Source organism: Alternaria triticimaculans, assembly GCF_023758025.1.
Source record: "Alternaria triticimaculans strain BMP 0046 chromosome Unknown scaffold_7, whole genome shotgun sequence".
NCBI lineage: Eukaryota > Fungi > Ascomycota > Dothideomycetes > Pleosporales > Pleosporaceae > Alternaria > Alternaria triticimaculans.
Window position 1 is genome coordinate 544863 of NW_026055964.1, and position 21857 is coordinate 566719.

Consider the following 21857-nt stretch of genomic DNA (forward strand, 5'->3'; position numbering starts at 1 on the left):
TGCTCCATAGCCGCGCATCTGTCTGAGACGCCAAACCGGCGAGTACCTCGCACCTCCGAAGCCCCAGTCCATCCACCTCCGCACCCACGGCCACCATGAGGCGCCTCTCGTCCTTCAAGGAGCAGTACAGGCGAGCTTCGGCGCGCGCCCCTACACCTCCGCCGCCCGCCTACGAGCCGCTGTCGCCCATCCTGCCGCCCACGGAGCCCTCGACGGCGCACCCCGCCGGCAATGCGAATATCCCAACCGCGTCGCTATCAGGCACAAGGCATATCAATGATGCTCCGCACAATGCTTTCACTCTCAGAGAGGGCGCGCGCGCGTCCGCGGAGCAGTCGTCGCCGGCGGTGACGTACGGGCACTCGTCGCGCTCCGCACCTCCGCCGCCGCAGTATTCTCTGGCGCAGGCATCGCCCATTGAGGCCCTCGCAGATGTCGCTGTCACCAGGCAGCACACAAACCTGTCCTACGCTGACTTTTCGCGCCATGCTTCACACCCAGCGACGTCGCCCGCGACCCTCCCTTACCCGATCGGCGAGCGCGCCCCCGTACACGCCTCCCCTAGGGAGCCCATATATCCTTATGACGAGAGACCCGCGAAGAGAGCGCGCTCCGAGGTGTACGGCTCTCCGCAGTATGGGCAGTCTCAGTCGAGACCGGCTACGAGCCACATCCCGGGCTGGTCCTATAGCGTCGAGCACACGGCCAACGGCGGCAATGGCATGCATCAGATCAGCGCCGTGCCTGATGACCGACGTGCTGAAGCTGAGCTGCTGCTTGATTTCTTCACGGCAGCTACAACGCAGCTTGCGCAGTCTCCGCCCTCGACAGCAAAGCGGTTGGTCTTTTCACAGTCAGCGCCGGCCGAGCAGCCTTCGCAACTTCTACAACATTCGCAACCAGTACAACAAATACAACATAAGCAAGCGCCCGAGAATCCTTTTCTAGCGCCTCCGCCGCCACCACCGTCATCCGACCACTACAGCCAACCTACGCAGGCACCCGTCGACCTGAAACACCCTTTAGACGCACCCTCCGACCTAGCCCAGACCGCCTCGGCTGCGCAAACACATACACCGCCTGAAGAAGCTCTTACTGTAGTTACACAGCCTGAGATGCAAGATGCCGTTCCGTCAGAAGAGCCAAAGGCGAAAAAAGGGCAGGGCTTGCCAAAAGGGAAGGCGCGCGCATCTCGTAGCACCCCTTCAGCCAGCAGCAAACGGAAGAAGTCGACTCCCAAGCCCAAAACTGCGCCATCCACAAGTACTTCTGGGGCCCCGGAACAGCTTCAGTCGCCGCTGAGTCTGCCCGCTGACCAGTCTGCTGCGGTCCCAACGGACAGCTCCATTCCTACGGTACCACTAGCTGGACCAGCCCAAACCTCGCCCTCGCAAGCACGTCGTCATTCCTTCTCAACATCTGCTCTACCAATACCAGACGACCAGCCGCTCTCGACGTACTCACGAGCCAAATCGCTACCTCTTGGGAACCAAGCAGTCGCCCTTACTCCTGCTGCTACTGTCGCGCAGCCTGCGCCCGCTCCAGCCGAACCAGAACTTATCTGCGCCCATTGCAAATCGTCCGAATCACTTACCAAAATCGGCGACGGCGAGCAATGGATCGGCTGCGATGGCTGCAAAGAGTGGTATCACTACCCTTGCGCTGGATTCAACAGCGAACGGGAGGTACGGGAGGTAAACAAATTCTACTGCGAACCGTGTAGACCCAAGTTTGGTGAAACAACGAGTAGGTCTACCGACGCACATTGGGCTTATAGTTCTAACATGGTCCAGAGGTTCGTAAATCCGTCAGAGCCCACACAACTGTTGACTACGCTGGTCTAAACGAGGGTGTTCTCAAGACCTCAGACGATAACCCGGAACACCACTATATCTCAGCTTTCAAGAATGGCGATATCGAATTTACTCCCGAGACCTTTGCGCGTGTCCCGGCCCAACTCATCACCGGTGACTTCCTCGAGAAGATGAACGGGTTCAAGGAGCCGATTGTGATTCCTGGCGACATGAACCCTTCGGCGGTGTCAACGGAGGAAGACGTTGTCATGGGAAACACTGAGGGGCAAGGCGACGGGTCAGGATCACACGTTGGGTACGATACAGTCGTCGACGACGGTCAAGACAGTTTGGATATGGTCATTCCCAAAGGTCTGACGGTTCGCCGCGTGGCGGAACTCTACGGCCCAAACGAACCCGTACCCGTCATCGACGTCAAAGCACAGGAAGGCGAAGGCAAGAAGTGGACTATGGGGAAGTGGGCCGACTACTACGAGCAACAAGGAGAAAAGCCAGTACGGAATGTCATCAGTCTGGAGGTATCTCGAAGCCGGCTCGGAAAGCTCATACGGCGGCCCAAGGCTGTTCGAGACATGGACCTCCAAGACTCCGTGTGGCGGGAGGATGACAAGTCTGCGCCGCCGCCAGTGCAGTTCTACTGCCTTATGTCTGTCGCAGACTGTTTCACCGACTTCCACATCGACTTTGGCGGCTCATCCGTCTACTACCACATCGTCAAAGGAAAGAAGGTCTTCTTCTTCATCCCACCAACAAAGCAAAACCTCAAGAAATACGAAGACTGGTGTCTTTCTCCAAATCAAGGACACGACTGGCTTGGCAAACAGGTCAAGGAATGTTACCGAGTAGATCTGTACCCTGGAGATACCATGTTGATTCCTTCTGGCTGGATCCACGCAGTCTGGACTCCCGAGGACAGCCTCGTCATCGGCGGTAACTTCCTCACCCGCATCCATTACGGCATGCAGATTAAGATTCTGGAAATCGAGAAGAACACCAAGGTGGCTTTGCAATTTCGGTATCCGTTCTTCCAGAAGATCATGTGGTTGACCGCCATCAAATATCTGGAAGAAGATCCCATTCCTGGTCCAGTTCAAGAGCTTCTGCAAAGTGGCGAGCAGTTCACACGAGACACACCTATCTACTGCGAGCCAGACAGGTTCGGTCACAACTCGCACCTCGGCGCACAGAACTACAACAAACGATACTACTCCAAGCACGAACTTGAAGGGCTGAGCGATCTTCTAAACTACATTTGGAGAACTGTCTTGATTACCGAAGGAAAAATTGATGTGCCTCAAAAGACCAGAAGTGCTGTCAACAAGTCGATCCCCAAGGGTCATGGTGAGCCGCTTGTGCTAGCCCGACGCTTTGCAATGTGGATCGCATGGAAACGCGGGAACGAGACCATACCATCTTGGGCCTTCTCTGATGCTGTTCTTCCCGAAGTGATGGAGACGACAGAGAAGAAGCTCAGTGCTGCTCAGGTTAAGAGACTGGAGCGTGAGACGCTCCATGAAGCCTTACGAGCAACGGCAGAAAGGTCTTCGGCCCGCATCAAAGCTTCTGATGTGGTTCCCGAGCCTTCGCCACCTGTCGAAGTGGAGGCCTACAACTATGAAATGGTGCCTGTAACGTCCGGACCATTGACTGGTTTCCTACGACCGTCGGCAAACAACCCGCACATCACCACACCCAAAACATCTCAGCTCGGACCCAAACGTGTTGCATGCGATGCATGTAGGAAGCGCCGTATCCGATGCAAACACAAAGACGAGCTTATTGATACATCGAAGCCGGGCATGCACACCATCGACCTCTCTGGCTCGTATGGCATATCTGTCAAACGCCGGCTCAGCGATCACTCTGTTGCAGATAGCTTGTCAAACGCCGCCAATGGTCCAGTGAATGGCGGCCCAATCATGGCTGATGTGAACGGCGACCCTTATGCACTCAAGTCTGGCAGAGTCAAAGCTTGTGCGGACTGTAGGAAGAGCAAGCGTCGATGCATACACGATGAATACGGCAACGTCGATCCTGTCAAGGCCAACGAGATTCCCATTCCGCGGGGTTCAGCTTCAAAGAAACGAAGAGTCAGCGATGAGGATTCGGGATCAATCGCGAAGCGGATGAGACACGAATCTTCATACGACGACGAATATCTGAACGGAGACATGCACGCGCGACATTCTCTACCGAACCAGTTCAGTGGCGGTTCGTCTTTCCTCCAAGAGATGGCCTATTCCGCCCAACAAGCGCTGGATCAAAGTCCTGAGAATGACGATCTAGTGCCCGTTGATCCTGCCCTCCAAGCATATACGAACGGCGACTACAGTCACGACGTGGCGAACTCGTACCACCCAAACGGCGATACGGTCATGTCGTCGGTTGAGTATCAGCCAACCGATCCGATGCTCATGGATGGAATGGAGCCAACCGGCCGCAACGGCGAAGTCCATGGTCCTAGCATAGAGCCGCTCACGCCTGGTCCGCCACCACACAACGATACTGCGCAAACGCACACGAACGGCTTCACATCAAAGCCCGGATCAGAACATCATGCTGTTCGCAACCCATCATCACCCGTCTCGCCCAGACACGTCTCCGCTGCATCGCCCACGGCAACCACCAACAACAACCACACTTATAACCCATACATCACCTCCCCGGCCACAAACAACTACAACAACTTCACCACAAACTCCGATTTCCCTCCCCCACCTGTCACGCCCACACCCAACAACTCATACAAAGCCCGTACCCAGAACTCCTCTGGTCGCAAAGCCAGTCAAACGCCCTCCCGCGCTGGCCGCAATAGCAAAACACCAAAGTCCACACCCAGCAAACGGCAAGAAAACGGCAATGGCAATGGCATCAAACTGGAGCACGGCATGAGTATGGGAACAGGCATGGGCATCGGCGTGGGCATGAATGGAGGCATGAACGTCCCCATGGGCAGCATGATCAACATGATCGACCCCAACCTCGACCAAGCAAGTTTTGATCTCATCAAGCAGCTACAACAAGAGGATTTGGGATTACGAAGGCGGAGTCGTTGAGCAAACTACACCACACCACACCATTTCTTGGCACTACTTCACTATCATTGGAGATGTTCTCCTCCCTTTTCTTTGATTTCTGCACTTCATTTTCTGTTTTGTCTTGTCTTGCATCAATTCGATCAACGGCGTTAGAACATGTCCAACGTATGGGGACAACGGGACTTGCGCGGCGTTTACTACTTCCTTGTTAGGAGGCTTTTGCTTATACCCAACTATCCGGCACTGGGATAGTGTACATTGCAACTTTTTCTTTTCTCTTTCATACTCATGTGGTGGAGGGGATAGTAGGCGTTCGTTAGCCAGCATGGACTGCGGCTCTTTCCTTGTTCAGTTGTTCGCTCTTGGGGGTTCGCATGCATAGTATCATAGATAATGGTGACTAGTCGCGTATGATTTGGTAATGCAAATGCACACCTGTTCACAAAACGCTTTCTTCGTTCATAATTTCGCTTCCTTGAGGAATGTTGTGGTGTTCCGTTATTTCATTGGACGTGTCTAAGTCGTGATTCGAGTGAGACTGCTACACTGCAGCATTCGTACTCTGCCATCTGCCATCTGCCATCTGCCATCTGCCATCTGCCATCTGCCTCGCTTGCGTCGGCTTCCTCCCCTAGTCTCAACCCGTCACACTACTCCAACGCACTAGTAACGTTCGAGAACTCGCCCTTCTTCAGCTTCGTCTCCCAGAAAATCGGATTCGTGTCGTTGAAGCCGTGCTTGACCCAGCCGTCCTCCTTGACATGGTACAGGTTGATGAAACCACCAGAGTACGCGTCGCGATGGGTGGCAGCGAGGATACTCCTCCTGCCCAGCTCGAGCGCCTCGTCGTCTTCGAGTTCGTACTTGTACTGTGCGTCGAGCACACCGTAGGCGAAGGTCTGTCCGGAACCGACACAGAAGAGGTTACCGGCGAGGCGAGTGCCGTCGCTGTCGATGTAGTAGAGGGCGGGGCCTTCTTGCGGGGTTACGCCTGCGCACATTGTTCCCTGGAGCGTGTGTTAGATGGGGAGGGAGAGAGATTGGCTGTAAGGGGGGAAAACGTACCATACTCAGACCCATGCCCTTGTATGAGTAGACGAGGTTGGCGAGGATCTTGGAGGCTGCGGCGACGGAGATACGGCGCTTGTGGCGGAGCTCGTGGAGGCGACATTGCATTCCGAGGTATGCGAGCCAGTATTGGCAGTCCTATCGTATGTCAATACTCCGCTTCTCTTCAGACTCCTTCTAGTATTTGTCCTGTACGTACAGCAGCGCCACCAGCCATGGTTCCCAACAAGCAGTTGTTGATCTCAATGACCTTCTTGACCGTCTGACTGGCTATCCAGTTTCCAGCCGTCGCACGCGAATCGGTGGCTACGATAATGCCGCCCTTGAAGCGGAAGGCGAGGGTTGTGGTTCCGTGGGCGATCTTGATGGGGCAATTTGGGTTGGAGTAGTCGTCCGTCATTGCGCGGAGCCATGATGCTGACTATGAGATCGTCAGTACATTCCGCTCCTTATATGCTATAGTAAAGGAATAGCGCACCTGAGCTACTGGTGGTAGGGCAAACTTGAGAGACAGCTCTGGGGTGCCGCTGTAGAGCTGCAACTGCTCCTCATCGGACGGGCCTTCCTCTGTATACGCCGGTCGGCTGTACTGCGATACTAATGAGTCCATGGTTGCGACGGTGTGTATTGGCGGGATTCAGAGGGTATCGGAAACGTGATCGAGTGGTTGGGGTGGGGTTGTTTGATTGTTTGACGTGGTGATGTGAGCTCGAAGCTCCGGCGTTGTCGGTAATGCCAAGACATAGCCGCGTCTAGCTGTTGCCTTCACCAGTCCGGTGGATCAGCGCCGATGAACTACCCTCCAACGACCTGCGCACTTTCGAGCTGTCTTTGCGCCTAGACTCTGCCATGGGCGACGAGCCCTATCGCTTGCTTTGTTCTTTGCTATGCTTACGTCTTCCTCCCTAGTACTAACCTCGCAGTGATCGCCACTCACACGAACAGCGATGCTCTGTATTGCGCGCCTGGCGTACGTCGTCGCCATTTAGCGCAACAGCATCTACCCCATTTAACTAAGAGAAGGGATGCAATGATGCTCACAGACATGCACACGCGCAAAGAGTGTAGAGATAGCCGCAGTCATCCCGTCACACACAGCGACGGACCAGCGTGGCGCAGACGCATCGCAAAAGAGGGAAATGCCATCTGAAGGACTATTGCACGACCTTGATACATATCCACGTACGTCATCAGGTACTACAAGTTCCCGCATCGCGCAAGTCAGGAACGGGCGTTGGGGCTCAAGCGTCACATGCCGCTCGTTGAGACTTGAGGTCAGGCAAGACATCGCGCCGACCCACGCGCGCATCTCGCACCCATGTCAGCCTCAGTCACTCGCCCAGCGGACTTGAACACATGTTTGCATTGCCTATATGCAGGCACCAGCAACAATCATGCAGGCACCGTCTTCACTCGCTCTGTCTCATTTGTCCTCTCACGTATAAGCATACGTGCGGCCCGCGTGCAGGTCCGGCGCAGCGTGCGTGATGGTAGCAAATGATCGTCGAGGGCAGCAGTATATACATAAGTGGACGCCATCAAGAGAAGGAGTGCGAAAGGATCTGATCATATGTACATTGTGTGTCAGCCATAGGATAAAGTACCGCCTTCACCCCATTGTCTGCTCTTCTTTCAAGTCTTCTGAATGCCCCGTTACGACACTACACCTTATTCGTACTATCAACCTTCGCGACCACCCTCAACTTACACCCCATCTTTCTCACACACTGCTTACCATCGTATTGCCCCTCCCACACGACTCCACCCCTTGCCCGCGCGCATCGATTCCGGCGTTGATCTCTCCTCGCCGCGCACCAGAAATGTGCTGGTTCACCCTCACACCAGCCAAAGGCAAAAAGCAACAGCGCCCTTCTACCGACTCTTCATGTGCGGAGGAACTCGTTCGCGTTCGCCGTAGTCCAGCATCACCCCGGTTCAGCGACGTCCGCGTCAGAGTACCGAGTATGAGCCTCGAGGTGGAGGAAGGGGGTGGTCAGGATCACGTGCACTTCGACGCGCACCTGAACCACCACCACAGACACCCTCATCTACATCCATTACTCATGCATCCGATTCATGGTCACAGCCACCACCACCACGGACTCGGCATAGTCGATATCAAAGAAGGCCACCTCCGCGGCTCCGGCAGGAAACGCACAATCTCATCCCCCTGCCCTCCACCTCCAACCCGCGAACCATCCCGTTGCCCACCACCGTCCCGCCCCCGCGAACCTACTTATCACACCCAAATCGTCGAACCTAGGGTATCAACAACCACAGTCCGGGAGAACACCCGCACAGCCCTCCGCAGCGTCCAACAAGAGCGGACCCGAGGAACCTTACGCAGAGTAGCCGGTTACGAAGCCTTGAGTAAGAGCATGCCGTGGGATTGGGATTGCGTGAGTAGTACTGTGGGGAGTAGTGCGAGTGGGGGTGGGAGGTGGATGAGGAGGAGGAAACCGAGTGGGTTGAAGTATCCGCCGTTTGGGAGTATGGATCGTTGGCTTTGACGCCTTTTCTTTTGTCTGGGTCTGGTACTGGATTTCTAGGTTGGAGCGATTGGTTTTCATTATTATGACGTGTTATATACCCGAAGTTTTATACCCTCTTCTCGATGCATACGGGCCATGAATGCGGGACGACCGTGAAGTAGGCTTTCCATTGCCAGTCTTGCGTAGAGTCTACTTGCTTGATGTTGTAGTCCCTAACCAGCGTTGCTGCGATCTTGGCGAGCTCGATCTTAGCGATGTTTTGACCTGGACAGCCACCGTAACCTGCTCCGAACTATGTGAATGAGTCAGTGTACGTGCGCAGCCACTGGTCTGGACTCAGTGTGTAGGAAAATGTCACTCACAGGTATCCAGTACTTTTCTTTCGCAGCGCTATCTTCGTTCAACCAGCGATCTGGATAGAAGATGTGTGCATCAGCTCCCCATATCTCTTTCGAGTAGTGCATCACCCATGCTGTAGTTTGAGATCAGCATGGCCAATAGATGATGGCACTGAAGTGTCTTCACTCACGGCTGATCGAAACAATAGTACCCTCAGGTATAGTGCGATTGCCTATCGTCAAGCCTCCCTTAGGCGCAATACGCGGAAGACCCATAGGCACTGGACCAAAGATACGAAGCGCTTCTTTTACGCAGGCTTGCACGTAACTATTCAACGTCAGTCCTGCATGGTCTTCCAAGCTGATGCAAAGAAACTGTCCCCTCACCCAAGTTGCTGCGCATCAGCGTAAGACACCACCCGACCCCCACAAAACCCCTTCTCCACTGCTTTCGGCACTTCCTCATGCGCGCGTTCCCACGCATCCTCATGCCGAATCATATGATAAACAAAAGACTGTATCCCCGCAGCCACCGTGTCCGACCCCGCACCTACAGCCGCAAGCGCCTGCGTACCAATCTCGCGTATAGTAAACCTACCCGGATGCTTCTCATGCTGCTTATACCAGTACTGAACAGCGTCATACCTCACATTCTCATTCTTCTCTCGATCGGCTAATACTGACTTGACAGTGTCGAAGAGATGGCCCATTGGTAAGATGGACAACCATGTCATAATCGGGTTGGCCAACAGGGCGATGTTGAGCCAGCGGAAGTAACCTGCTACAGCAATGTATGCGTTCAGAGCGAGGGAGTTTGAGATGGAGTTCCCGATGTCTTTGCCTTGGGCGAGGAAGCCAAACGGCTTGGAGAAGACGATTTCGCCGATTACGTCGAAGGTTAGGTAGGATATGTAGGTGTTGAGATGTATTGGTTTCTTCGCGGATGCGTATTCGTCCATCCAGTCGAGGAAGATTTCGAAGGTACGGTCAATGTGCTCTTCGGAGCGGAGGAGGTTGGAGACGGTATATGCTGCGGCTATGTATTTTGATTTGTCGATCTTCTTTTTAGGGTCGGTGGTGCTCATGGGTGATTGGAAGCGGTAGTCTGGTAGAGCGTGGATCTTGTACCAGTTTGCCTTGTACTTATGTTAGTCATCTAATGGATCAGAGGTGCTTTCCAGGTGCTACCTTATGGAGGGGAGCTACGAGGATCTTCGCAATGGCATCTGGATGGCTGATGCTGACTTCGTCGTATGAGATACGAACGAAGTGACCTAGAAGGACTGTGAGCAGACTATCGATGACCGGCGCTTCTGCATATCTGGTATACTTACCATGTTTTTCGTGTAAGCGTATGACTTCGAGGTTCTGATCGCCTTTCAGAATACGATGCATATGCCAAAGGCGAGTAAAAGAAGCAGCAAACGGTCCTGGTACATCGCTGATTGCGGAGAAGTACCGGCGCCATGTAAGTAGAGTCAAGAGGCTGATGCTAGCAATCGAAGTGACTAAAAGCCAGACCATGTTGATTCGGTCTAAACGACTGATGTCTCTGTATAGTGGAAAGATATGCGGCGTGGCACTTGAGGGGGATGAAAGGATTCGAGCCTTGCATACTTTTGGAGTAGCGGGATGCGCCTTTAACCCAATCGGGCTTTTAGCGACATGCAGTTCGAGATGGCATAGATTACGGACCGTTAGCGTGGGGGAGGATGGGATCCTAAAGTTTTCCCATGGATACGCGGCTTGATACACTACGATACTGAGTAACTCAATACAGGAGTGAATCGCTATGCCGAGCTATATATACCAAGTCTCAACCCAGCTCTAACGCAAGCCTTCGGACGTATGTCTTGAAAGCGCTATAATCTCGGTGTATGTCGCACATCCAGTTCAGTCGTCACAATGATTGAGTTCTGCCGGGATGACTTTACAGAATTGGAATGCGACTCCCCAAACCCGAAAACCAGTGGACTTGGTTGTTTGTGTATCCCTTCCACGAGCTCCACTTGCGACTCGTTGCCAGTCAGCCCTTGCTCTAGCCTGGTTATAGTTCCCATGGAAGCGCGCTTATTTCGAAGTCCTCGGCGCATCGACGAGAGATGGTATGGCTTTTCGTTCGATCGCTCGTAACTGCCCGCAGAGCTGTCTCTGCCTCTGATCTTACCCCACAGTGCTTTCATTGCGGGTAGATTCGCCGCAACAATCGCACATTGGACCTCGAATGATGCCACGATTATCATCTTCCCTACATCGATTGATAGGTCTGTCTTCATCGAGGATACCGATATGAGGATGGGTAGGCGGATGATTGCGACTGTGACGGAGATGATGCCGAAGGCGAGGACGGAGACGACGGTGACCTTGCGACGTAAATTCATTTGGAGGGTCAAAACGGAAGGTATCGGAAGACAGATAATGTAGAGGTCCATAAAGATGTTCTGAGGGCGACAGTTGTCAGTATACGCGTGAAATGCGGTGGTTGGGTGCAGCCAATACGTACAAGAATAGGTGGTGTGAGCATCATGACACGCATGTCGATGCATTTAACCTCGGGATGCAACATGGGGTTGAGAATCTTCTCGAATGGTATGCATTGGAGGACCGTCATGAGCCTAGATGCCGTCAGTCAGTGGCTGTATGGGCTGCGAATACCATTCAACTTACAAGCTGGAGAGAAAAACCGAGAACGCGAGCGCGAATCCAAGATATACAAATCTGCGGAACGTCTGGCCAACAGAAAGCCGGAGATAGAACAAGAGAAAGGTCATCTTGATGACGGAGTGTGCGCCATAGATCACGATCTCTTCGATAAATGATATCTGGGTGCTTCCTTAGTTCTTCCATCTCTCACGGTAACGCTGCTGGAGGGCTCACCCGAAGAAGATCGAGGGATTGGAAACTGCAATTCACGTTGCCTGGTCTGTTGGAGTCGATAGTAAGCCTTCGCACAATCCCAGAAGATCACCCGCAAACTTACTTGCCACAGCCCAGGTTCAGAAAGAGCTGCAGAACAACTTGATGAACAATACTGACGACCTGAAAGAATAAGCGACTGTGGAAACATCGCAAATCTGGTCATATTTTACCAGCACAAGACATGAAGCTGTATCATCCCAACCCCATGATCTCAAGACTAGTGCGCGAGAGTAAAATCGGGCGACCGAGGATAGCAAGCCGATCGCGAACGTGACGTAGGCGACAACATACGCCCACTCGAAGAGGCTGAGCACCATACTGAAGCTGTAGGGTGGGAACTACTGCTGGAGGAGAAGGATGAACGAGCAACTCCACAAAGCAGAAACAAAGGAGATGCATCTTAGATCCAACTGCGCGAAGATCAAGCCTCCATTCTACACGATGCCCGAAACAGCGTTCACGCATCGACACGAAGCAAAAAACCTTTATCGCGTCTCATCTGGCTCGCTGATTTGCCTGACACACCGGGAATGCGCGCCACGGCACGACGTGCGGCGCAATTAAAGCCGGACCTGGTATAGCCATGTGTATTGTACCCCATCTCAGGGGAGACGAATGTTGATCTTATGTCGTTATGGCGGCAATCTAGATGGCGTGTGTGCTCAGGACGCGAAGAGGTACAGGCTGAGGAGCGCGGTTGAGGCCGCGAGGGGGTGACGAGCTATTCAACGGTCCTGCCGCCTTGGCAACGTACACGTGCGAGGTGGTACTATCGTCGGGTAACTTGTTCATGATCGCAAATTGGCTGATTTGGGGGGTTTAGGAGATTTGCAAGAGAATTGGAGATGTTGGAGGGTGAGGCGTGGAAGTGTGGCTAGTCAGCAAATGTCGGAAGGGTCCAAGCAATGACTAAGAAGGCACGTCATTGCGACGCATTGGCATCGACACTGAGTAAGAGCGACGGCACGTAAAGGTACCGAGGTATCGACATGCCATAACACAAGATTTTGCGGAAACCATCGATACAATGCGAACGATTATCGCCCAAAAGACTAGATTACGGATGCACACTTCCTCGATTACACATCCTTCACAAACCCAACCTCAATAACCTTATCCATAGGAACATCCAAACTCGCAATCTTCGCTCTCGAGTTATCCCGAATGAACAAGAAAGCCTTCAAGAAGAACCGACGGATGATGTTCGTACCGACCTTAACCTTCATCTGCTCTTTCCCAATAATGTACAAGACTTCACGGTTGTACGCACGCTCAAGGGCTTCCAGACGAGCAGAAGTAGTTGAGCTGCGTGTTGGAGTCGATATGCCACTCCCAGCAACAGTCTCGGTAACCATGGTCTTCTCCGGCTGGGCGCCGGTAGCCTTGGCTGATATCTCGCCTTCGCGTTCCAGGGCCCGTGCGACGATGTGGTTGCGGACTTTCTCGTAGATCAATGATGCTAGATCTGGGGTGATTACTTCGTCCATGTAGCCGTGGCGGACTACTAGGCGGTAGCAGTTTGGAACGGCGAGTCGCGAAACACTGTATCGATTCTCTGGAGCGACGAAGGGTACCTCCAGCGGCCGGAGATGGAAGAATACGATGACCTCAGGGATGGTGACTAGTTTGCGGATGAATTGACTGAAGACGATGGGAGTTGTCTCGCCGGCTTTGTCGAAGAAGATGCCGAAGCCTTCCATGGTTCCGACAGATTTGCTGCCATATTGCTCGGTTAGCTCTAAGCGGCCGTCTGGTAGTGTCTTTACGAAGTGCGTTGTTGGGAAGCGATCACTGGCCTCGGCGCCCCACTGTTGCTCTTTGCCAAATCGCCAGAGGATGAATATGGATCCGAGAAGGCAGGCAAGCAAGATGGTGAACCAAGCACCGTCGGGTACTTTAGTGAGTGCCGATGACAGGTAGGTACCGTCCAGGCAAGCGATGGTGAGCCAAGGAAGAAGTACAAAGTATGGCTTGATGCGCCACACTAGGATCGCAACGAGGGTAACCATGCAAGTGTCGAAGAATGTGACGAACATGACGCATACACCGTAGGCGTTACCCAAGGATGTTGTGTTGTTGTAGATAGCAGCGACAAGTACAGTGCCAATCATCAGTAGCCAGTTGATGCTGGGGATATATAGCTGTCCGTGATACGTTGTCGAAGTGTGGACGACCTTGATCTGCGGGAAGTACGAAAGCTTCATGATCTGGGTCAGGAGCTGGAACGTCGCCGTGATCATGGCCTGCGACGCAACGATGGCAGCAGCGATGGCTACGATAAGCGAAAAGATGAGCCATCCTGGTGGGGCACAGTTGTAGAAGGGGTTGGAGTATGCTTCCGGGTGCACACTGATGTAGGCAGCTTGACCACTGTAGGCAAGCAGTAAACACGGGTAGGCGTATCCGAGCCAACTGATCTGTACGGCACGGCGACTGAAGGCACCGATATCTGCGAACAGGGCTTCAACGCCTGTAAAGGCCAGGAGTATACCACCAAGACTGCGCCAGCCTTCGTATTTGTTCCGTATCAGGTAGTCGAATGCATAGAAAGGATTGAAAGCTTTTAGGATCGCGTAGTCATAGCTGTAGTTGTCAGTCAAGAGTACTTCGGGAGTAACAAGAATACATACTTGGCAAGGTTGTATACTCCAAACCCAGCGTTCAAGGCCAGCCATACAATGACGATGGGCGAGAAGACAAACGTCAATTTCGTGACACCAAGCGGCTGCACGACGAATAGCAGGACCAGAATGGCGCATGTGACACCGATGATGGTGGACTTCTCGATATCAGGCTTCACGACGTTTAGACCTTGTACGGCACCCAAGACGGATTGAGCTGGAGTGAGAACACCATCAGCCATGACCATCGATACGGCTAGTACACCGATGACCTGCAGTAGACCGCGAAAGAACTTGGACTTTTCGATAGTTGAGCGGATGTTTCTTGTGGATCGGCCCAGAGTATCGGTATTGTGTCTCTCCATCCCTGCATGAAGTCAGTATAAGAAGACCTATGGCATGATGCACACTCACGTATGAGGGTTGCTTCGCGTGGATCTCTGTTCGCGATGTTTGCCTACATACATCAGTGACTGAGGTACTCACGCACGTTGTTTGACGTACATATTTGGAAAGAAGCGAGTATGTGCTGAATGTGCCACCCTCTCCATCGTTGTCGGCGCGTAGGATGATCAAGACGTACTTGACGGTGACCATCAACGTAACAGACCATAGTATGAGGGACAGGGCACCGAGCAGATTGATTCGACTAGGCGCCTCTGTGAACGTCGAAGAGTAAACATAGAGCGGTGACGTTCCAATGTCGCCATAGATGACACCGGTAGATTGGTATGCAAGGACGAGGATCTGTGTCAGACTGAAGACCTGTGTCGCGTCAGTGTGCTGGATCACACCGCGCCATGTGCCTCCTTACCTGACTGCGCTTAAAATCGCGCTCATCGCGCAGACCTGCATCTTCGTCTTCCGCGTCTTCCAGTTCGCTGATCTTCGCATCAACCGAAGTCCGATTCGCGTGCGACTTGGTGCGTGAGCGCATAGGATAAACTCCGCCCACGGACTGCGACGACCGAACGGGATGCAGGTCTGCATCTGCAAAATGTATTGAGGTATCCATACCAGGCTGTCGGTGTTGTACGCAAAGACAGTCAAGCAGTCTCGCAGGACTTATACCATCCCGTTATCTGGCCGCAACTATGACTGTCTGACAATCTCATCTGGTAACGAGCTCTACCGCTGACGAAAAGCTTTGGTTGGCTCCTAGCCTTGGTGCTTATCGTGAGAACGGAATGCCCACGTGTAGTTAGCTGCTTCATTGTTTAGGCAGGATGGCGCAGCACTGCGGGATTTTCTTGAGCGTCGGCGCGCGGGGATGTGACTTGCAGCGCTTGCTTTTCGGCGCCGCAACGCCCTTGATGCAATGTCGCGGGCTCGTAAATCGCGCATCCCGTGAATAGTTGCTAGGAGTAATGGCTAAAAGCAGGCTTTGGTCCTCAGCTCGGGGAGGAAGCACATAATGCATGGGCACTCGAAAGAGTGCAGTGTGGTCGGTCACAGTGGTGACGAGCGATCGTCATCCGCCATCGTCAGGGGTCGAGCTTTGCATCCTGCAGACTTCATGCACGAGTACCAGCTGAAGTTTGGCGGGGTGTGGGATGTCTTTGTGTATCGGGCAACTGCACCCTGAGGGATGATTGCAGCTAAGATCGTTCTAAGCCAATTAGCGAGGGTCGCTAATGCCTGAGCGGGTCACCCCGCTAATGCTTGGTCTGACCTTCACGCCTCGCAGCCCGTGGGGTCTCGACCACGCGTCCGGCACTCATTGACAGACGGTTCAGTACCAGCTCTACCTCGTTCCTTGGTCACACTACTTTGCAAGCGCCCGTCGCGGCTCGTGTCTATGAATTTTCTTCGTGTCAAAGGCCCGAAAACAAGGATACGATCATGACAGCGCATGGCCTAGCTGACGGTGCCATCGGTCTAGCAAAGCGTACCTGCATCTGAAAGCCGGTCATGTCGTTGACATGGTGTATCATTTCTCTAATTACGTAGTCGCAACAGCCACCGTGTTCTTCGTCTGCATGCGACACACCCCAAAAGATGTTGCATAAATCTGCCTAGTCCACAATCTCGAGATTATGGCAGCTTCTCCAAACCGAATTGCGCAGATTCAGCAAAGAGACAAACGATCTATCACGGGTTGTACTCATTCACGTGATCGGCGAGTAAGCGTATCTTCGCGCAAGTATAAAACCCTCCTTTAGCATTCTCTCCATCTCTCTATCTCACTCATTCTAAAGTCATTGGAGTTTTCAAAACCTTAGCATGCAAGCGATATGTTCTCATAACGAGCCTCGATCAAAACATGTCTTTTGTCTCGCCAGCCTTGTCCATCTTAATTCCAAAAAACCCGAATCTCGAACCGAATGTCTGCTGCTCTTCTCCACTGCTACTTTTATCAAATTCATGCCAGCAACTCCAAAACCTTCACGATATGTCGTTATGGCGGTCTGTCCCTCAATAAGAAAGCTTCTAATTTTCATGGAGAGTAGACTTCATGGGAGTAAAAACTTCTGGAGAAAAAAGCGATCGTAGATGTCATTGATGTCTGCGTCTCTGAGCAACTGAACCCATTCGAAAGACAAGAGAAAACTTCGATGGAGTTTTCGAAAGAAAATTGTCGTAGACGTATTCATGTCCGCGTCTGGAAACAAAAATACCCAACACAGGATCCATGGACGTTGGAGCTTTTACTGTTTCCCGAGAATTTCCCCAGTATGGAACATGTCCGAGTTCCTCTCGTCTCCACAATATATAAAACCCTCTTCTCACCCAGGTCTCAACTCTTATCTTTCCACCACGCTTCTCCTGCGCAAATCTCAAAAAGCCCGCAGCCACGAGCCGATGTGTTCCAAAAAAAAAAGAAAGAAAGAAAGAGATTATGTCCTGTCTCCGTTGTTCCTGGCTTCTCAGCACATTACAAAACTACAAAATACCAACGCATGTGAAGTGACATGGCTCAAATAGCTTAGAGACCTTTGCGATGTCCTCTGCGCTCCAGCTTTCTCACCTACTTTCTCTCATTTAATCATCAAAAAAGGGCTGTGATCCTTGCATGTGGAAGTTGTTATTCTCAAAATCAGAACAAAACAAAACCGCAAAGTTTCCATGGAGTCTTTCCTTCCTCTGGGCAAAACATGCGAGATTTCTCAAGAAGACCTTTATGCACGACTTCCAGTTCAAAAGCCCAAGCTGCCTCCTTCATGAGTCAGCGGAGAGTTTCCAAAAGTCTGGGTTTGAAGATCTTATGTGTTCTGTTTTTCGGCTGTGGGCCAAAAGTCAAGTACCTACGTACTCATGCTTCCAGCCTTCTACAAAACTCCCCCTTTGAAAGCAATCTCGCTCTTCGAAAAAGCCTACAAGACCCTTGATGATTTCGAGAGTGAGATTGGAGAAATAAGTAATCGCACGGCACTTACCTGTCGATGGTGATGATCATCATCATCATCACCGACGCATACGTCCCCATAAAACCAAACACATAGTGTATTCATCCATTGTTCTAGTATATATCCATAACAAAAAAATGCTCTATATGCCAAAGCACCAAGACACGCAGCCTTAATCGACTCCCCAACTCCACATCATCACCGGGTATACCACGCTCAATTCATACAAGCACTGAACATATCGCTTCATCCCAGCATCTTCTTCCACACATCCTTCACGCGTTGAGAATAAACCAGATGCATCCATTCCTGAATCATGTCCTACAACTCGTCGTGCGCATCCGGCTCAGGCATCTGGATAGGCTCCGTCGGCCTACCGAGTTCCTCATCAATGCTAACGCCCTTCTTGGCGCGATACTTTTCCCACACGCTCCAGAACTCCTTCTCCATGCTCTTGTCCATTTGGTCGGGGAGGACGACTATGTACTCGACGTGCAGGTCACCGTATTGCAGACCCTCGTGGGTTTCGAGTTGTTGGGCCCATACTGGCATGCCCTCTTCCTTGACGATTTCAACCATGTTGGGCTGAACGACTTCGCCGCGTTTGCGGGAGAGTTGGACAATGTGGCCGTCTAGGTGGGTGATGTTACGAGTCCAGCCGCCCATCCATGCCTCGCGGAGGGAAAGCACTTCGCGCCAGAAGAGATCCTTGCCCCGTCTCCGGAAGAAGGTTCCGTCTGTGCGCTCGTGATTCTGTTCTCCCATAGCGGGCTCTGCCTCGACGAGGTGGACAATGAGGTCGCCAGCGACGTAATCGGGGCTTTCGTCTGCTTCGTTCTCGTAGGTGATGCGTACGCCCTTTGGCATGCCCTTCTCAATCTCGAGATCGTGGGATTCGGCTTCGCGGATAACTCTACTGCCGTGGCAGACGGGACAGGGCTTCTTGATCGTCTTTCCTTTGCCGTGACATTGGTCGCAGTGTACCTGCACCTGCTGGAATAGGCCGGGCGCGAGTTGCTGTCGCTGGATCCTGATACCACGTCCACCGCATGTACCACAAGTCTCCACGTGTCCGTCTTCCGAACCTGATCCCTCGCAGGCTGAGCAAATCGCTTGCTTCTCGATTGTGAACTCCGTCTTTCGGCCGTTGTAGAAGTCGCGCAGGGGCAGTGCGACCCGCACTTCCATGTTCGGTCCGCGTCGTTCTCCGCCCTGGTGTCCAAAGTGTCCTGAGCCGCCGAAGAAGCGCGAGAAGAGGTCGAAGGGATCGTGCTGGCGTGGACCACCGCCTTCCTTGTGTTGCTTGATGCCATCGTGGCCGTACTGGTCGTAAATCTTGCGCATCTCTTTCTTGCTGAGGACCTCGTAGGCTTCGGCTATCTCGACAAACTTCCCACTTGCCTCATCGTCGCCACTGTTAAATGTTAGAGGTGTGAGCTGGTATGATGGGTTTACGAACGTACGGGTTCTTGTCTGGGTGGAACTTCTTGCTGAGGGTTCGATAGGCTTTCTTGATCTCGCGCTCCGAGGCATCTTTCTTCAGGCCTAGTAGCTACAGTATCATGTTAGCAAGTGCGCTTCAACTTGCAACTGAGGCGGAAGTACAGATGTGTACGGACAACGCTTTTACATACCTTGTAGTAGTCCTCTGCACCAACAACAATCAGCGCCAGGAAGGCGACCAAAAAGAACAGCGTTAACCGTAGGCGCATTTTGTCCTATGAGTTGCGCCAACAGCGGTGTTGGAGTTGCGAAAGTGAGTGGACGGAATCAAAGTATCCGAGATAAATGCAGGAGCAGATTTCTACATGGGGTTCGCGTGTGAAACTCAGGTACGAGCGACCCCGAAAAGAAAGAATTGGGAGAGTGAAAGCGGAAGGGCGACTTGGAATGTGAAAGTGGATGTTGCGAATGGGACACGATAGCAGTAACGTAGATTATGCGGCCAATCGGAGTTAAGCCTTGGCATTACCGACTTCACTTTTCATGCGAAGCAATTCCCACGCGACGACGGTCAATTGAGGCTGCACCACCCCACACGCCTCCAACACGCCATCGCATACAGCAGAAGGACGCATTGAGTTGCCGTCTCCATATACGCACCCTCAGGTCGACCTTGGCGTGCGCAGCCCGCGCTAGCAAACCTCCGCAAGACCTCCGCAACCACCGCACACCAACCACGCCTCGACTCGACACCCACCACCACCCGTCATGGCGTCGATAGCGACCAAGGCGATAGCCGGAAAACCAATTCTCCCACCATGTTTCACAAGCCAGAAAGTCGGCGTCGTAGTTTCAGCAGGCAAGATGGCGAGAGCAGTACGAGTGCGCGTCGCAGAACACGAATGGAATAAGAAGTTCAGGAAGGTGTGTTGGCACGACAAATCGCACATTGGCCCATAGCAGTGCTGACGAATGAACCAGCACTTCCCAGCCCCAAAAACATACATAGCCCGCGACCCCAACAACTCCGTCGTCGAAGGAGACATCGTGCGCATAACATCCGGCTACCGCACCTCCAAAGTAATCCGCCACGTCGTAACCTCCATCGTCGCGCCCTTTGGCGAGCCCGTCGAAAACCGACGCCCAGTCCTCACCCAAGCACAACTCGACGAACAGCGCATCAAAGAGCGGTTATTGAAGGACGTACGGTCAGCGGAGCGGGGCAGGCAAGCGAGTATCCAAAGACTGGCGCTGGCGCGGAAACAAGGCTTAACAATACCCACATTGGCCGAGGCTATGGAGGGTATGAGGATACATACCGAGGCGGAACAGGCACGGGCTGAGGCGCATGGTGGGCAGGCTGGACAGCAGAAGACGGCCAAGGAGAGGCGGTTGGAGCAGGGCAAGAAGACGAAGGCGGAGGTTAAGGCGGAGACTAAGGTTAAGAATGCGAGGAAGCAGACTGCCTGAGGTAGTTGTGAGGCGGGAATTGTAAAACATATCGTGTATACATCAGACGCATTCACGGCCGCCTGCATGGTGAGTGGTGGCAGCGCATGGCATACGCTTCACGATGTCACTGATGCTCTGCATTACTACGGTGATGACTATACTAATCAAGCAGCCCTCGCATCTATCTTACAGTATTTTCTCCTTCTCCATGGGTATATAACGGTCTATCTTCTGTTTCGTAGCTCAGCCCAACACCGAACTGACACTCAAGCCAAAAATCCAGCTCCCACGGCCAGGACAGCTACCGCCCATCCCACCAGCCGCAAAGAAGCTCTATTTCCACTCGCCTTACCTAACATCAGTCAGTCAGTCAAACATCCCACACGCATCTCGTCAAGTCTTAACATACCTTCCCCATCCCCCGTCTCCACCGCACTCCCCACCGCCGTCGTACTCTGCGCCACCTCCGCAGCCCTCGTCCCATTCGGCCCCTCTATCCCCTCCAACTCTTCACTCCACCCGAAGCACCCCTGCTGAAGATTCAAACTCTTATCCGTCTTCGCCTCCGGATAATTCTCCTCGACGCACTCCCTCCACTCATTCCTCTGCTCTCGCGTAACCTCGCAGTAAAGCATGCAGTCCTGCCACATTTTCACCTCGGCGCCGGGTTTGCAGCACGAGGCGAGGTAAGGGATCGTTTTGTTGCTGACGTTGTTGCCGATATTGTACATGCACCACGCGTCGGACACGTCGCTGAAGTACATGTTTTGTGATGAGGGGGGACAGGTTAAGGGCGTGGGGTAGGGGGTGCCGGATATTATCATGACTGTGCCCGAGGGGGGTGGGGTGGTTGGGGAGGGGAACAGAAAGGTGTCTAAAGAGGTGAGGGAAGACATGGCTGTGGGGTGGTGTTGTGCGGGTGAGGATGTTTTCGCTATATTTTGAACGAAGAGATGTTTTCGTGGATCCGAAGTCGTGCGGGAGATATGTAGTATTCCGTCTTTGTTTGATCCGTACCTAACCTACTTTCACCTTTCCCTTATACTCATCCCATCCACCGGCACCAGCGGCACTTTACCCACTTTTCTTCTTCTACTACTTTACTCAAGCAATGCCCATCCCGAGGCTCTCATCTAACTTCTATACCAACCATGCCACCAAAAGTTCTTTTCCCCACTTTACCAACGCCTGGGCCCCTATTAACGTTTAAACGTCCTCGCGTAGTTGTAGTCGTACGAAGAGCCTCATCGCGCGTAACCCGTTAGAGTCAGGCGCCCGATACGCCAAGAGCTTTTGGCAGGGAGCTAGGACAAAAGAGGGAAGAT

The 21857-nt window shown here is 52.9% G+C and overlaps 6 protein-coding genes across 6 annotated transcripts; 2 read left to right on the top strand and 4 right to left on the bottom strand.

Annotated features, from left to right (window-relative positions):
* Positions 1–95: 95 nt before the first annotated feature.
* J4E78_005571 (uncharacterized protein) lies at positions 96–4870 on the top strand (the record flags this gene model as incomplete). Its single annotated transcript, XM_049366190.1, has 2 exons — positions 96–1746; positions 1794–4870. 2 exons carry the CDS (start codon positions 96–98, stop codon positions 4868–4870), a joined length of 4728 nt encoding a protein of 1575 aa, XP_049221916.1.
* A 632-nt stretch (positions 4871–5502) lies between these two features.
* Positions 5503–6530, bottom strand: PRE2 (Proteasome subunit beta type-5; the record flags this gene model as incomplete). Its single annotated transcript, XM_049366191.1, has 4 exons — positions 5503–5859; positions 5918–6058; positions 6120–6341; positions 6399–6530. The coding sequence occupies 4 exons, from the start codon at positions 6528–6530 to the stop codon at positions 5503–5505; spliced, it is 852 nt and encodes a 283-aa protein (XP_049221917.1).
* Positions 6531–8518: 1988 nt separating this feature from the next.
* On the bottom strand, positions 8519–10087 carry J4E78_005573 (uncharacterized protein; the record flags this gene model as incomplete). The annotated part of the gene is given in 6 exon segments (XM_049366192.1): positions 8519–8704; positions 8775–8884; positions 8942–9078; positions 9138–9886; positions 9939–10063; positions 10081–10087. The coding sequence occupies 6 exon segments, from the start codon at positions 10085–10087 to the stop codon at positions 8519–8521; spliced, it is 1314 nt and encodes a 437-aa protein (XP_049221918.1).
* Positions 10088–12748: 2661 nt separating this feature from the next.
* J4E78_005574 (uncharacterized protein) lies at positions 12749–15305 on the bottom strand (the record flags this gene model as incomplete). The annotated part of the gene is made up of 5 exons (XM_049366193.1): positions 12749–14252; positions 14300–14657; positions 14705–14747; positions 14795–15055; positions 15105–15305. 5 exons carry the CDS (start codon positions 15303–15305, stop codon positions 12749–12751), a joined length of 2367 nt encoding a protein of 788 aa, XP_049221919.1.
* A 2653-nt stretch (positions 15306–17958) lies between these two features.
* Positions 17959–19349, bottom strand: J4E78_005575 (uncharacterized protein; the record flags this gene model as incomplete). The annotated part of the gene is made up of 3 exons (XM_049366194.1): positions 17959–19051; positions 19101–19189; positions 19272–19349. The coding sequence occupies 3 exons, from the start codon at positions 19347–19349 to the stop codon at positions 17959–17961; spliced, it is 1260 nt and encodes a 419-aa protein (XP_049221920.1).
* Positions 19350–19848: 499 nt separating this feature from the next.
* Positions 19849–20550, top strand: J4E78_005576 (uncharacterized protein; the record flags this gene model as incomplete). The annotated part of the gene is made up of 2 exons (XM_049366195.1): positions 19849–20004; positions 20062–20550. The coding sequence occupies 2 exons, from the start codon at positions 19849–19851 to the stop codon at positions 20548–20550; spliced, it is 645 nt and encodes a 214-aa protein (XP_049221921.1).
* Positions 20551–21857: the final 1307 nt, after the last annotated feature.